The sequence below is a fragment of the Helianthus annuus genome, chromosome 4, assembly GCF_002127325.2.
Source record: "Helianthus annuus cultivar XRQ/B chromosome 4, HanXRQr2.0-SUNRISE, whole genome shotgun sequence".
Classification (NCBI taxonomy): domain Eukaryota; kingdom Viridiplantae; phylum Streptophyta; class Magnoliopsida; order Asterales; family Asteraceae; genus Helianthus; species Helianthus annuus.
The window spans coordinates 204948246-204964618 of NC_035436.2; the positions used below are offsets into that span (position 1 = coordinate 204948246).

The 16373-nt window shown below is 40.8% G+C and overlaps 1 protein-coding gene across 3 annotated transcripts in view; it reads right to left on the reverse strand.

The window, feature by feature from the left end:
- Positions 1 to 1295: 1295 nt before the first annotated feature.
- Positions 1296 to 16373, reverse strand: part of LOC110938148 (cellulose synthase-like protein H1) — a 35725-nt gene continuing 20647 nt past the window's right edge. For all 3 annotated transcript variants that reach the window (XM_022180619.2, XM_035988825.1, XM_035988824.1), the window contains one exon: positions 1296 to 2652. In XM_022180619.2, the coding sequence (XP_022036311.1) occupies positions 1741 to 2652 (912 nt within the window). In that variant the 3' untranslated portion in view covers positions 1296 to 1740. The remainder of the gene's footprint in view (positions 2653 to 16373) is intronic.

Sequence of the window (16373 nt, forward strand, 5' to 3'; positions counted from 1 at the left end):
TACACATGTTTCAGTTTCTAAAATTCTCATTTACTGAGTTTATAAAACTCTTTGCTAAACATTATATAATTATATGGTTAGCAAAGTCTTTTACAACCCAACAAGTGGGAACTTTGCAGCTCAAATCTAAATCACAAGCAAATACAATGGTGAATCTTGAAATCCACATACGTGTTTAACACAATAGTTACAACATATTTCATTGTTTTATAACGTTTTTGTACAACCATGAGTGAACCCTGATTAAACCTGAATACCGAAGAACCCGAACCTAGAATGGTTCAGTTATATCAAGTTGTTTTTTTAACTTTTAAACTCGAAAAACCCGGCCCGATAAAAACATACACGAAGAACACCCCTAGATATCACATTTAATGTGGCCACTTTCAGTGGGTGTCCCTGTTCAGGTCCTATGGGACAATCTCTCTATATTGTTCGGGTAATTAAACAATTTACCTAGGAGATGATCCCTTTGTGTCTGGAAGAAATGTCTTGGGCTCGGTAACGTGGAATTAATCCTGAACACTCGTGGGGCATCTACCGGACCAAACGGAGTACTCCAAGAGTAACCCGAGTCCACCACCAATTACGGGGAAAACCCTGTAACCCATCCACCGTAGGCACGACGGCGAAATTACTCATAAAACCCGTTTGGCTCAAGAATCGAACCTAGGTTTCCCTAGGTCTCCGATCATTGCCCAGCAGTGCCTCACTCTACACTAAGTGAGAGTTAAACCTGCATCTCCCAAGAGAAATGCAAGCCTTCCACCATTGATCTAGAGATTACATGCCAAAGAAAGATAAATACTTTGGGGAATGGAATGAGGACATTCAAATTCCACTAATACTTTATTTACTCTAAAAAAACATTGTCTCCTTTATTACATTTACATTTATAATCCACTTCCCAATCAAACCAAGTCCTCATGCTCACTTCGGAGGTTGGTTACGGACAGGGTTCTTTGTGACAAGCCTAATGGTGTTTGTATTGTTGGATTCCGACGAAGCCGACAATAAAATGCTTATTTATTTTGTATATTTTCATAGTAGACAAACTTTTACCTTTATAGTCATGCAATTCGTAAGTAAAAATCCATTAACCCACTTCTATTTTGCGAACCGTGAGAATTATCTTATCAGAATGTATAGAATCTGAAGAATGTAATAAATCTGACTTAAAAGTCACTAAATAAAATTTATGTGGACTACACCAAGCATCAACATGCCATCAACAAATCATAATTAAATGTAAGATTTAGTAATTATATTTCTAACTTGATACGTCAACAAATCAATTAAAGTAAAATATAGTTTTTTTGAATGACAGCATAAACGCTTTATTATCAAACCCAAACGCAGCAAGAAGCTGTGAAATGCACACACATAAAAAGAGAAAAGGGAAACAAAAACAATAAAACTACAATCACCCCACGATAAATCGAGTCGTCAATCAATTCCATCGAATTTCCTCCCCTTCTCCCACATTGTATTAAAGCTTTTGGATCGATTTTTCATCCATTTAAAAACTTGTTCCTTTATTTCCTCCACTAAAATTGCATGCACTATTCTTCTTCCCTTCCTTGATAAAACAATTTCACTTACACTTCACAACATGTCTATTACCGATTCTAGTCCATGATTCGTCGATACTTAGCTTTCTATATATAATAAAAATGTTCTATTTAGCTTCAAGAACTACAATCTTCATATGTAAATCATATATCATCTTATCCAAAACGGTTAAGAAAAACTTCTACATAAGTGCACAAAGAAGAAAGCCAAAACTCCTGATTTCCAAATAGATGGGTATGGAATCCCATATTTCCCGTTCCCAAACAACCCTTTCAAAAACTCCCAAAAGCATACCATCACCCAAACACTACAAAACATCTCTCCTAACCCTAAACCTAATACCTCCATCCATATATCATTGTAGTCCACCTTTAATAATCTTAACACACCGTTGACCAACGCAATCATGTTGACAAATAGAATGAAAACACCTGGTATAATCATTGGTGATGTGTTATAAGTAAACCTACCAACATTTTTATCATCATCACCATCTATTGACTTGTATTCCTTTTGTGTTATTTCAAAGACTGATTTTGATAAACCCACAAGCTTTAGCATCACATTTAGAAACCCGAATAACCATGCTGTCATACTAGTCACTCTCCCCATTTTCTGTAAATTCCACCACATACGTAGTGACATACCTTGACGCTTACACTCCCAGAAGAAATAAGCATTGTATATGATGAAAATACCCACTTGTATAATAATAGGTCGCTCGTTAATTTTGGGCAAAAAATTAGAGCCCGTGATGATACAATATGCAGGAAGAGATGCGTAACATAATTCTGGAATGGATCGAGGTCCCCATAAACATATCCAATAGTAAGCAAGGGCTTGTCGAAACCAAAGGTTTCCCTTTATAGTAAGAAGTAATGGGTTTTTATCGGAGAATAAGATCTCAAGAACCCCATCGGCCCATCTCTTTTGTTGGGTCAATGAACTCACAAGTGTTGGCGGTGCACAACCAAGAAAAGCAAGTGGGTCCGGTGAGCAAACAACAGATTTCCATCCTCTACCATGGATGTTGAGTCCTGTAAGAATATCTTCTGCCACAGATCCATAAAGCCAACCAACCTGAAAATGGATTATGGAATTTATAAAACAATATCATATTTAGTATATTTTACTATTGTAGAGCCTATTTAAGATCACACAATGTTTTATCTATATTAAATCCACCGAAGTAAGTAATTATTTCATTTATACTAATTTGAATATGAATACCAATAAATTAGTCATATTCTTTGTATAATCTCTATAAAAGATTTGGAACATGAAATTAATAGTGAGCAAGAACAAATTGGGACAAAATTCAGAAATCTCCTTGCAATCAGGATATGTAGTAATCAGAGTGAAACAATCGAAGGGATGTACAATACTGAAAAGAAATTCTTTAGAGAATGTGTTGGGATTGAACCCTACCAGAGGAACAGATAATGAAAGCCAAAACCGAATCACAACAGCGGACTCACAATAAGCAACTGTTTACTATAAGCTTTCCCCTTGACTGTGGCTCCAACATCTGCTATACTTCAAAGTACTGCTTCTATCAACATCTGCTGACCTACAACAGCTGTTCCATTCAAGGACTGATGAAGACCAAGCCCTGCTGTTCAATCTGCTGCCTTGAGTCAAGCACTGCTGATCATGACAAGTACTGCTGATCATGACAAGTACTGCTGGGATCACAACAGTGGAAGGATGCAGCAGCAGTTTATGTTTGTTCTATGTAATGTAATGCATATCAGTTGTAACACCTCGAAATTTTGTGTCCAATGATGTGTTAACACGTGTCATTTGTGTACACGTGGCATCTATAATAAATAAAGGACTAATTTTGACAAACCTTGAAAGTATATAAATTCGAGGGTTATAAATGTCAACGAGGGTAGATATACTGTATAGTATCCCTAAATAATGCTTAAACCTTCAAACGAATAAATTATAGATCGTACAAAAACAAAACGCGGAAGAAAGTGAGAGATTACAAACTACAGGGGTTAACTGTGTCAACATGTTTAATAATACCTCTGAGTGACCCTTTAACGTTCCCAAGACTTTGTAACAGTATTATACACTCACTAAAATAATATATATAAATTCCGCGAAGTTTCGATATGAAACGAGAAAGTTACGATCGAATTCGTAGAAGAAGGGTTAAAAGCGTCAACAGTGAAAGTTAAGGCTTTTCAAATAATTAATAAATAAACCGGGGACTTAATAGCCGGGTAATTAACACGAGGCCCCTATCGGTAAATAACCGAGGGCCAAACCGCAAAGTTACCCCTTCAAAACCGAAAGGTCAGGCGAATCATTACGAAAGATTTCGTTATTAATGGCCAGATTCTGTAATCATTACAAAAAGATTTAAAAATCCTGAATTCTTAACCTTAGGCGACCCGCGTAGAGTTTAAACATAAGTTGAGGCGGGCCGCGAGCCTTCTCTATTACGCGTCTGATTTTCTGATCCCAGGCGACCCGCGTAAGAGTTGCATGGAATGTCCATGCGGGTCGCGTACGACGCCCAGATGCAGAAAGTTGTAGTTTCTTGACTTTTGGAGCTTGTGAACGATCATGCACATAATTATGGGGCATGGGCACCCTATGCTCAACCCATACACTTAGGGGACATCTACCCATCAGCTCTGGACTGATTGTAGTGCTTGTAATGATCATAAGTTGCTTCCTTTGGCTATAAATAGCCACACCTTGTGCATAACAAATCACACAACACAAAACACTTACAACTGATCATTTCAAGAGCTCCCTAGCATTCTCTTCTGTTCTATAATCAAGAACACACTTCTGTAAGTCGTTCACAATTAATTTGGTCTTGCATTTCCATAGTTATAGCTCATAAACGCAACCGTCGTAACTAACGGTTGACATTGCAATATCTTGCAAATGGTTCAGTCTTATGACGAATCAAAAATGGTTATGAGTTGGTATTTATATGGGTATTAAACCTCTAAAATGGTTCCCCCTGATCACCACTCTAACTATGTCAATCATCGAGTCAAACGTGCGGTTAAAAAGTCAACAGAAAGCTATTTTAGCGATTCATGCATAATCTGTAATATATATGTTATGGAACCTGTTTTGACAATCATAAAACATGATAATAAGTATATAAACCTGTTTGCGCTCGTTTGAATCGATCATTTACTATATAGAACCGGTTCGGAGCCGAAAGTCGCAAAAGTTTGACTTTTGCTTTGACTTCAGTTCTGACCCGTTTTAGTGAGGTATAAATATACCTTAGGACTCTCTTAGGACCAGGTCACATGTTGGTATAAGCCTCTGTGGTCGGTTCATGAGTTATCCGAGTCTTTAGCGCATTTTCGTCATTCGCCTAAAAGTTGACCGTAACGGCCTTTTAAAATTAAAACGAGTATTTCGGACACGTGAACGGACCAAAACCTTGCTTATTAAATTATAAGCATGTCCTTAAAGTTTCACGTCAATCCGAGGTCTAGAATGAGAGTTATGCTAAAAGGCGCACTTTTAAGAAAGTTTTGTAATTACCGGCGCATTTAGCATAACGCTCATCTAACCCAAGTTTTCGGCACCAAAACTTTTACCCACTGTGGTAAAATAATATTTTGGGAATTTTAAAATTTTTTTAATAATTTTTACCTTGCTCATAACCTGCGGTTATGGCTACGGTTCGGTAAATACCGAATATGCCCTTTTTGGCCAAAACGGGAGTTCTACAAGGTCTTTTGACCCGATTCCAGTTACCACTGGTTTTAAATAATAAATAAAATATTTTAAGCTTTATAAGCTGTTCGGGAAACTCAGATTTCCTGTAGAACTCGAAAAGCCCTTTTAAAGTCTTTAAAATGACCGAAAAGCCCCTACGGGGCATAATACTAACTTAAACTCGTTACGGGCATTACGGAAGGTATCCTACTGATACCAAAATACTTTTAAGGCATATTGACTTAGGAAATAAGCGTACGACTCTTATGGTTAACCGTTTCGCCTATTTGCGCACACGGTACGGCTCATGAAACTAGTTTTCGTGCAATAGCCGATATGGGTCAAATTATATTATTTGAACCCCAAAATCCAGAGTATGAACTATAAACCCATATAAAACAAGTCACTGAACTTGTTGGGTCCAAATCATACTCCATTCTCGGTTTTCGCCTTTTCGTGCGAATTAACCATATCTATATATCGGAATCAACCGGTTTAAGCTACGGCTAATACAAGGACCGTTAGGATTCTAAGAGGTTAATTAAAACCTTCGTTCCAGATTAGGAGCCCCAGTAAAAGCTATCGGTGACTTGATCTAAATTAAGGATTAATACTTGCAAAGGTAAATACTTTTGACTTATTTCCCCTATATGGGCTTGGGTTACGGTATATTAATACCGCTTGATTGAGCATTATATTCGTCCATCGCTTAGGTGGATAACTAAATAATATGATCGGCTCATTTAAACAGTTTTGTTGCTTATAAGCCTTTGGGGGGTTTAATGACCGTTGTCCCGGATATCCTCGGCATCATTTTACGAAATGGCCACGACCATCGACATCCCGGTGTAGGCGTACACCCGGTATAAAGTGTCGACATTAAAACTAAAAGACGTAGCCGTTGGTTTCTGTACTACGGTTTTACGCGAACGTGGTGTGTCTATAAATCTTTAACCCGGCACGACCCGGGCTACTGAACGCATAAAAGAACATGTAAAACGTTCACAAGATCATTATGAATTTTCCCAAGTTATAAAAGAGTTTGTGCCTTGTGCATTCAAATCAATTTAATAAACATTTTCAAATGTGTCAGTTGAATGTATTTACCAGTGTAAACTGACGTATTTTCCCCAAAAAGATTAAGTGCAGGTACCTAAACGTAATTGGCTGGTATTAGCTCCCTAGCGTCGGGATAAGCCTCGCAAGCTTGATTGCAGTATCTAATGGAACAATACTTTATCTGTATTTACGATCCACTGTGGATATTCAACTTCTGTAATACATTTTGATATTACAATCAGAGGTTGAAATTATATATTTAAATTATGCTTCCGCTGTGCATTATATAATTGTGTGGTTTGACTATATTGTTGCCAACATCGTCACGGTAATCCCCCACCGGGCCCACCGGTGAGACACGTGGAAATCGGGGTGTGACAGGTTGGTATCAGAGCCAACATTGAGTGAATTAAACACTATCCTATTGTGTTTAATCTCAGTGACACAATTGCACATACTTGAGTCTAGACAATAACTTAGGACAAATTCGGATTTTTACTCCTTTTTGTCTTTATTTTCGATTTGATTTTTTAATAAGTTTTAAGCAGGAAAATGCCACCTGTTATATTCCGAGGAAGAGGAAGGGGACGAAGAGGCCGAGGAGAAATCGTGACACATCACGACCAAGAAGCTGGACCATCTGGTACAAGACATCCTTCGATGACACGGAGCGAAGAGCCACACCGACGAAGAGATCTCTACGAACCAGCGAGGCATTCCACTTCGCACAGCTCAACGCCATCCTACCGGCACTCCTTTGGGCCAGATTCAGAAAATAATCCCAACAACCCACAACCTTCCTTCATACCTCTACAACGTTCGGTTTCGCACCGGAATTATGACGACCCTACTCCATACTACGTAGCTCAGTTTAATCCGGCTGACTACATACAGGAACCTTCAGGTTTTGTTCCACTAGGGCCACAAGACCATTTTTCTGAAGATCCCATGGAGGAAGATGAGGATCCAACTGAACCAGCTCGTGGTACGCCCACGCATCCGATAGAAGTATCTGATGGATCTTCATATCATGGTCCGCAGTATCAAGGCCCAGACAGCTTTATGGCCTTGTTTGACCGACATGAGTGGTACAACACACCATCTCATCAGACATCGCAACCGAGACATCCACAGGATCCATCTGAGGATTCACGCTTTGAGGCAGTTACGCCACCACCTCCGCCACCGGCACAACCAGTTATACCTGATCCGCCGAGGCGTAGGAGGACCAATGCTCGTATGTCTACACGAGGAGGAGGGGGTAACCACTTCAGCACTCCTCGACATTCTAGTAGTAGCCACTATCCGCCACTACATGAAGAAGGACCTTCAAGTCCTATACAGGAGGCGAACTCCGCACCTACTGCACGAAATTCGCCACCATTTGGGTATGACCAACCCATACCAGCTTACACAGGTCCAACGGCTTACAACCCGTTTGAACCGTCACAAGCACAATACAACTACGGCTATGAGCGCGACCCATATGTGGTGTCGGCAAGATACAATGCGCGCTACCCTGACGGAGCACATGGAAACATGGGACCACCGGACTACTCAGCTCATGGGTATCCAATACCTCCCAGACCTCCAGTTCCGCATCAAGCGCCACAACCACGATTTTCTCCTCCTGAACAGGAAGAAATACTCCATCGACTAGATCGTGTGGAGAGAGAGTTCGAGGAAGAAAAGAAAAGCCACCGAGGATTTCTCAAAGGCTTGGCGAATCTACTAAAGGGCAAAAAGAAGAAACGTGACCACTAGCCCTTAATAGTCGTACTAATGTAATTTCTACTTTGAAATAAGTCCCTGCGTGGACAACTTATCGTATTTCAGTCCCTACGTGGACTTATCTTTAATCCTTGCATGGACACCTATCTTGTATTAGTCCCTACGTGGACTTGTCACTTATTTTAAAACCTCTATGGAGGTATGTATTATTTGAAAGACCCGTTTAGGGCAATATGTAATTGTATTTGAAATTTAGGAATGTATGTTATGAGTTTTGTTTTAACATATATAAAAATAAATCAAAACCATTCCTTTTATATTGATCTGCTTAATAAAGAATCTTAAGGGGGTGAAACCTAGCTTGGGGTCTTTTAAGATCAGTCAAGATGGTACGACCTAGCTGAAAAGATTCTGATTCCCTGTTAACCTCTGTACGCATGTTAACATTCATGGCAGATGTGATTCGTTAAAATCACGCACGTCATTCTTATACAATAATCCTTTAAAGGGATTTCAAACCCAACTAAATGATTTATAAATCGTGGGTTAAATCACCAATGAAGGTGATCAATACTAAAACATCCATTAGTGATGCAGTGCCTACGGGCCAGAACTATTAAAACATCCATTAGTGATGCAGTGCCTACGGGCCAGAACTATTAAAACATCCATTAGTGATGTAGTGCCTACGGGCCAGTATTATAAAGACATCCATTAGTGATGCATTGCCTACGGGCCAACATATTAAAACATCCATTAGTGATGCAGTGCCTACGGGCCAGAATTATTAAAGACATCCATTAGTGATGCGTTGCCTACGGGCCAATATTATTAAAAACATCCATTAGAGATGTAGTGCCTACGGGCCAACCATATTAAAAACATCCATTTGAGATGTAGTGCCTACGGGCCGACCATATTAAGACATCCATTAGAGGTGTAGTGCCTATGGGCCATAATAATTGTCTTATAAAGACAAGAGGCAGTGGTAGTCTATGACTCTCTGTCAGAAATAGATAAAAGAACTGCGGTTCAATTCTCTATGCCTTTGATTCTCTGAAATCTCGGCTATATTATAAGACATCATCATAATTAGGCTTTATGCCGCCAATACTATTTATATAGTTAAAATAGGATATATTCAGATCCTAATATTTAATGAAATAAAAAGTTAACCAAATATGGTCTCTGTACCATGGTTGACAAATTGTCATAAAAGACAATCATATAATAATCTCCTAAATTAAAATTTTGTTATCTTCTGTAACAGATTCAAGTTACAATGGCGGATCCCAATGGAGAGAACAGCCACACGAATGAAGATGACTATGACAATGCGTCAGTACATTTGACAGGCGCACAGCTAAAGGCTCTGATCAACAATGCTGTCCAGGCAGCTATTGATCGTCAAAATACTGAGTCTCAAGGTAGATCTGTGTCAAAACCACCCTCTAAACCAAAGACACACTCCAAACCACCCTCTGAACCCAAGAAAGATGACGACAAGCACTCGTCTACTGAGCACAGCGTTCACCGCGATAGAGAATATACCGATGCGTCCAGTGCTAAGGGTTGCACCTACAAATACTTTGTATCATGTAAGCCCCGTGAAATTACAGGGGAGAAAGGTGCGGTTGACTGTATAACCTGGCTGGACGAGATGGACACGATTGTGGACATCAGCGGGTGCGCTGAGAGGGACGTGGTTAAGTTTGTGTCCCAGTCATTCAAGGGCGAGGCCCTGGCGTGGTGGAGAGCTCTGGTGCAGGCTTCAGGTAAGTCTGCCTTGTACAAAATGTCATGGGGGGAGTTTATTACCCTCATAAAAGAAAACTACTGCCCTCAGCACGAGGTTGAGAAGATTGAGGCAGATTTTGTCTCACTAGTGATGACAAACCTTGATTGTCAAGCTTATCTGACAAGCTTTAACACCATGTCACGCCTGGTGCCATATCTTGTGACACCAGAACCACGAAGAATTGCCCGATTCATTGGGGGCTTAGAACCGGCAATCAAGGCCAGTGTAAAGGCCTCTAGGCCAACGACCTTCAGGTCAGTTACTGACCTCTCCTTGTCTCTTACACTTGATGCTGTCCGTCTGAGGGCACAAAGGAGCAAGGAGGCTGAAAAGCGAAAACGTGAGGATGATACCTCACGAAAGTCTGGGAAAAAGCACCGTGGAAACGGTGAGGGCAAGAGAGGGTCGGAGGCGAAGAAGGAGGGGCAAGCTGATGGAAGACCCCACTGCAAGGTCTGCAAGAAACCTCACTCCGGGAAGTGTAGGTTTGCGTCTGGTTCACAGTCGCAACAAAGGACTCCACCCTGTGGGCTATGCAAGTCCAAGGATCATAAGACGGTGGAGTGTAAAAAGATAAAGGACGCAACCTGCTATAATTGTAACGAAAAGGGGCACATAAAGAGTAATTGCCCGAAGTATGCCAAGAAGGCGGAAGAAACGAAGAAATCAAATGCGAGAATTTTTCGCTTGGATGCAAAGGAAGCGGTCAAGGACGACACTGTGCTTACAGGTACTTTTCTCGTAAATGATATATTTGCAAGAGTACTGTTCGATTCTGGCGCTGACAAGTCCTTTGTAGACCAGAAATTTTGCCAACTACTAAATATGCCAATCAAAACCCTTGACGTAAAATACGAAGTAGAATTAGCAGACGGCACGATAGAAACCGTCTCTACTGTTCTAGAAGGATGTGAAATATCCATTAGGAACCATTCTTTTCCTTTATCTCTACTTCCCTTCAAATTGGCGGGTTTTGATATCGTGCTAGGCATGGACTGGTTATCCCATAACCAGGCCCAAATCATTTGCGGCAAGCGGCAAATAGTTTTAAAGACTCCGAGTGGTGAATCTCTTACCATTCAAGGGGATACGCATTACGGATTGCCCGAAGACGTATCTATGCTGAAAGCTTCAAGGTGTTTGAACAGAGGCTGTGTAATTTACATGGCTCAGGTGATAATAGAAGAACCAAAGCCGAAGATCGAGGATCTTCCTGTCATTTCTGAATACCCCGAAGTTTTTCCTGAAGAACTACCTGGTTTGCCACCAGATAGACAAGTGGAGTTCAGAATTGACATCATTCCTGGAGCAGCTCCGATAGCAAGAGCACCATACAGATTAGCTCCGACGGAAATGAAAGAACTGAGGACCCAGTTGGATGAACTGCTGACGAAAGGTTTTACCAGACCTAGTTCATCTCCCTGGGGAGCTCCTGTCCTATTTGTAAAGAAGAAGGACGGATCGATGCGGTTGTGCATCGACTATAGAGAGCTGAATAAAGTTACCATAAAGAACAGATATCCTTTACCAAGGATCGATGATCTATTCGATCAGCTGCAAGGAGCAAGCTACTTCTCCAAGATCGACTTAAGGTCGGGTTATCATCAACTAAGGGTCAGAGATGAAGATGTACACAAGACTGCATTTAGGACTCGCTATGGTCATTACGAGTTCCTAGTGATGCCTTTTGGGCTCACAAATGCACCGGCTGCGTTCATTGATCTCATGAATCGCGTTTGCAAGCCATACTTGGACAAATTCGTCATAGTCTTCATTGACGACATCCTGATCTATTCTAAAAGCCAAGATGACCACGAGAAGCATCTCCGTTGCATTCTCGAATTACTACAGCGTGAGAAACTCTACGCCAAATTCTCGAAATGTGAATTCTGGCTACGAGAAGTTCAGTTTTTAGGACACGTTGTAAGTGAGCGTGGTATCCAAGTGGATCCCGCTAAGGTAGAGGCGGTCATGAACTGGCAAGAGCCAAAGACGCCTACCGAAATTCGTAGTTTCCTGGGGTTAGCAGGATACTACCGGAGGTTTATTGAAAATTTTTCAAGGATTGCTGCGCCCTTGACTTCCTTGACCAAGAAGAAAGAAAAGTACACCTGGGGCCCAAAGCAGCAAGAGTCCTTCGAAATACTGAAGCAAAAGCTAAGCAACGCACCTGTGTTAACATTACCGGAAGGTACAGATGAATTCGTAGTTTACTGCGATGCATCACACACGGGCATGGGGTGTGTGCTTATGCAGAAGGGCAAGGTGATTGCCTATGCTTCAAGGCAATTAAAGGTGCATGAAAAGAATTACACCACTCATGATTTGGAGTTGGGTGCCGTTGTGTTTGCACTGAAGTTGTGGAGGCATTACCTTTATGGTATTAAATTTGTGATTTATTCTGATCACAAAAGCCTCCAGCACCTGTTCAACCAGAAGGAGTTGAACATGAGACAACGCCGTTGGATGGAAACCCTGAATGATTATGACTGTGAAATCAGGTACCATCCCGGCAAGGCGAATGTAGTCGCCGATGCATTGAGCAGAAAAGAAAGGGTAAAACCCATTCGAATCAATGCCAAGAGCATTGAAGTTAAAAATAATTTGATTGAAAGGATTTTGGCTGCACAGCGAGAGGCTGTGTTGGAAGCTAATTATCCTAATGAAAAGCTGGGGGTAACTGCGGAGCAGTTGACTCTTAGCAAGGATGGAATTCTTAGGCTGAATGGACGTATATGGGTTCCGATTTATGGGGGGCTACGAGATGTTGTTCTCCAGGAAGCCCATAGTTCCAAATACTCAGTCCATCCTGGTGCTGATAAAATGTACCAAGACTTGAAGGCAAATTATTGGTGGATAGGCTTGAAAAAGTCTGTAGCCGCCCATGTAGCAAAGTGCTTGACTTGTGCTCAAGTCAAAGCCGAGCACCAAAAGCCGTCTGGCTTGCTACAACAGCCTGAACTTCCCGAGTGGAAGTGGGAATGCGTAACTATGGACTTCATAACCAAGTTACCCAAGACCAGGAAAGGAAATGATACAATATGGGTCATAGTCGATAGGCTGACTAAATCAGCTCATTTTCTACCCATCAAGGAGACGTATAGCTCCGATATGTTAGCCCAACTTTATGTTGATAAGATTGTAGCCTTACACGGCATACCTGTGTCTATTATCTCCGACAGGGATACTAGATACACATCTCACTTCTGGAAGAGTTTCCAGCAATCTTTGGGCACGCGTTTGAACTTTAGTACGGCTTACCATCCACAGACGGACGGTCAAAGTGAGCGTACTATCCAAACGCTGGAAGACATGCTTCGTGCATGTGCGATCGATTTAGGTGGTAACTGGGATAAAAACCTACCCCTGATCGAATTCTCCTACAATAATAGCTACCACACCAGCATAAAGGCTGCGCCTTTTGAGGCATTATATGGTAGGAAATGCAGATCGCCTGTTTGTTGGGCGGAAGTAGGAGAGGTCCAATTATCGGGACCAGAGATTGTTTTCCAGACGACGGACAAGATTGTCCAGATCCGGGAACGTCTCAAGGCTGCCCGCGATAGGCAGAAGAGCTACGCTGATCCAAAGCGTAAGGATTTTCACTTCGAAGTAGGTGAAAAGGTATTACTTAAGGTGTCACCCTGGAAGGGGGTGATGCGCTTCGGCAAGAAGGGCAAGCTGAGTCCGAGATACATAGGGCCTTTTGAGGTCATTGAACGAGTCGGATCAGTTGCCTATAAACTGAACTTGCCTGAAGAGCTCAATGGAATTCACAATGTGTTCCACATCTGCAATCTCAAAAAGTGCTTCGCCGACGAATCGTTGGTGATTCCACACACAGATGTGCTTATAGATGAGAGCTTAAAATTCATAGAAAAACCTTTGTCGATTGAAGATCGACAGGTGAAGAAGCTTCGCAGAAAGCACGTACCGATTGTAAAAGTCAAATGGGATGCTCGTAGAGGTCCTGAATATACGTGGGAAGTCGAAGCTACAATGAAAGAAAAATACCCCTATTTATTTGAGTAAATCTCGGGTCGAGATTTATTTTAAGGGGGTGAGGATGTAACACCTCGAAATTTTGTGTCCAATGATGTGTTAACACGTGTCATTTGTGTACACGTGGCATCTATAATAAATAAAGGACTAATTTTGACAAACCTTGAAAGTATATAAATTCGAGGGTTATAAATGTCAACGAGGGTAGATATACTGTATAGTATCCCTAAATAATGCTTAAACTTTCAAACGAATAAATTATAGATCGTACAAAAACAAAACGCGGAAGAAAGTGAGAGATTACAAACTACAGGGGTTAACTGTGTCAACATGTTTAATAATACCTCTGAGTGACCCTTTAACGTTCCCAAGACTTTGTAACAGTATTATACACTCACTAAAATAATATATATAAATTCCGCGAAGTTTCGATATGAAACGAGAAAGTTACGATCGAATTCGTAGAAGAAGGGTTAAAAGCGTCAACAGTGAAAGTTAAGGCTTTCCAAATAATTAATAAATAAACCGGGGACTTAATAGCGCGGGTAATTAACACGAGGCCCCTATCGGTAAATAACCGAGGGCCAAACCGCAAAGTTACCCCTTCAAAACCGAAAGGTCAGGCGAATCATTACGAAAGATTTCGTTATTAATGGCCAGATTCTGTAATCATTACAAAAAGATTTAAAAATCCTGAATTCTTAACCTTAGGCGACCCGCGTAGAGTTTAAACATAAGTTGAGGCGGGCCGCGAGCCTTCTCTATTACGCGTCTGATTTTCTGATCCCAGGCGACCCGCGTAAGAGTTGCATGGAATGTCCATGCGGGTCGCGTACGACGCCCAGATGCAGAAAGTTGTAGTTTCTTGACTTTTGGAGCTTGTGAACGATCATGCACATAATTATGGGGCATGGACACCCTATGCTCAACCCATACACTTAGGGGACATCTACCCATCAGCTCTGGACTGATTGTAGTGCTTGTAATGATCATAAGTTGCTTCCTTTGGCTATAAATAGCCACACCTTGTGCATAACAAATCACACAACACAAAACACTTACAACTGATCATTTCAAGAGCTCCCTAGCATTCTCTTCTGTTCTATAATCAAGAACACACTTCTGTAAGTCGTTCACAATCAATTTGGTCTTGCATTTCCATAGTTATAGCTCATAAACGCAACCGTCGTAACTAACGGTTGACATTGCAATATCTTGCAAATGGTTCAGTCTTATGACGAATCAAAAATGGTTATGAGTTGGTATTTATATGGGTATTAAACCTCTAAAATGGTTCCCCCTGATCACCACTCTAACTATGTCAATCATCGAGTCAAACGTGCGGTTAAAAAGTCAACAGAAAGCTATTTTAGCGATTCATGCATAATCTGTAATATATATGTTATGGAACCTGTTTTGACAATCATAAAACATGATAATAAGTATATAAACCTGTTTGCGCTCGTTTGAATCGATCATTTACTATATAGAACCGGTTCGGAGCCGAAAGTCGCAAAAGTTTGACTTTTGCTTTGACTTCAGTTCTGACCCGTTTTAGTGAGGTATAAATATACCTTAGGACTCTCTTAGGACCAGGTCACATGTTGGTATAAGCCTCTGTGGTCGGTTCATGAGTTATCCGAGTCTTTAGCGCATTTTCGTCATTCGCCTAAAAGTTGACCGTAACGGCCTTTTAAAATTAAAACGAGTATTTCGGACACGTGAACGGACCAAAACCTTGCTTATTAAATTATAAGCATGTCCTTAAAGTTTCACGTCAATCCGAGGTCTAGAATGAGAGTTATGCTAAAAGGCGCACTTTTAAGAAAGTTTTGTAATTACCGGCGCATTTAGCATAACGCTCATCTAACCCAAGTTTTCGGCACCAAAACTTTTACCCACTGTGGTAAAATAATATTTTGGGAATTTTAAAAAATTTTTAATAATTTTTACCTTGCTCATAACCTGCGGTTATGGCTACGGTTCGGTAAATACCGAATATGCCCTTTTTGGCCAAAACGGGAGTTCTACAAGGTCTTTTGACCCGATTCCAGTTACCACTGGTTTTAAATAATAAATAAAATATTTTAAGCTTTATAAGCTGTTCGGGAAACTCAGATTTCCTGTAGAACTCGAAAAGCCCTTTTAAAGTCTTTAAAATGACCGAAAAGCCCCTACGGGGCATAATACTAACTTAAACTCGTTACGGGCATTACGGAAGGTATCCTACTGATACCAAAATACTTTTAAGGCATATTGACTTAGGAAATAAGCGTACGACTCTTATGGTTAACCGTTTCGCCTATTTGCGCACACGGTACGGCTCATGAAACTAGTTTTCGTGCAATAGCCGATATGGGTCAAATTATATTATTTGAACCCCAAAATCCAGAGTATGAACTATAAACCCATATAAAACAAGTCACTGAACTTGTTGGGTCCAAATCATACTCCATTCTCGGTTTTCGCCTTTTCGTGCGAATTAACCATATCTATATATCGG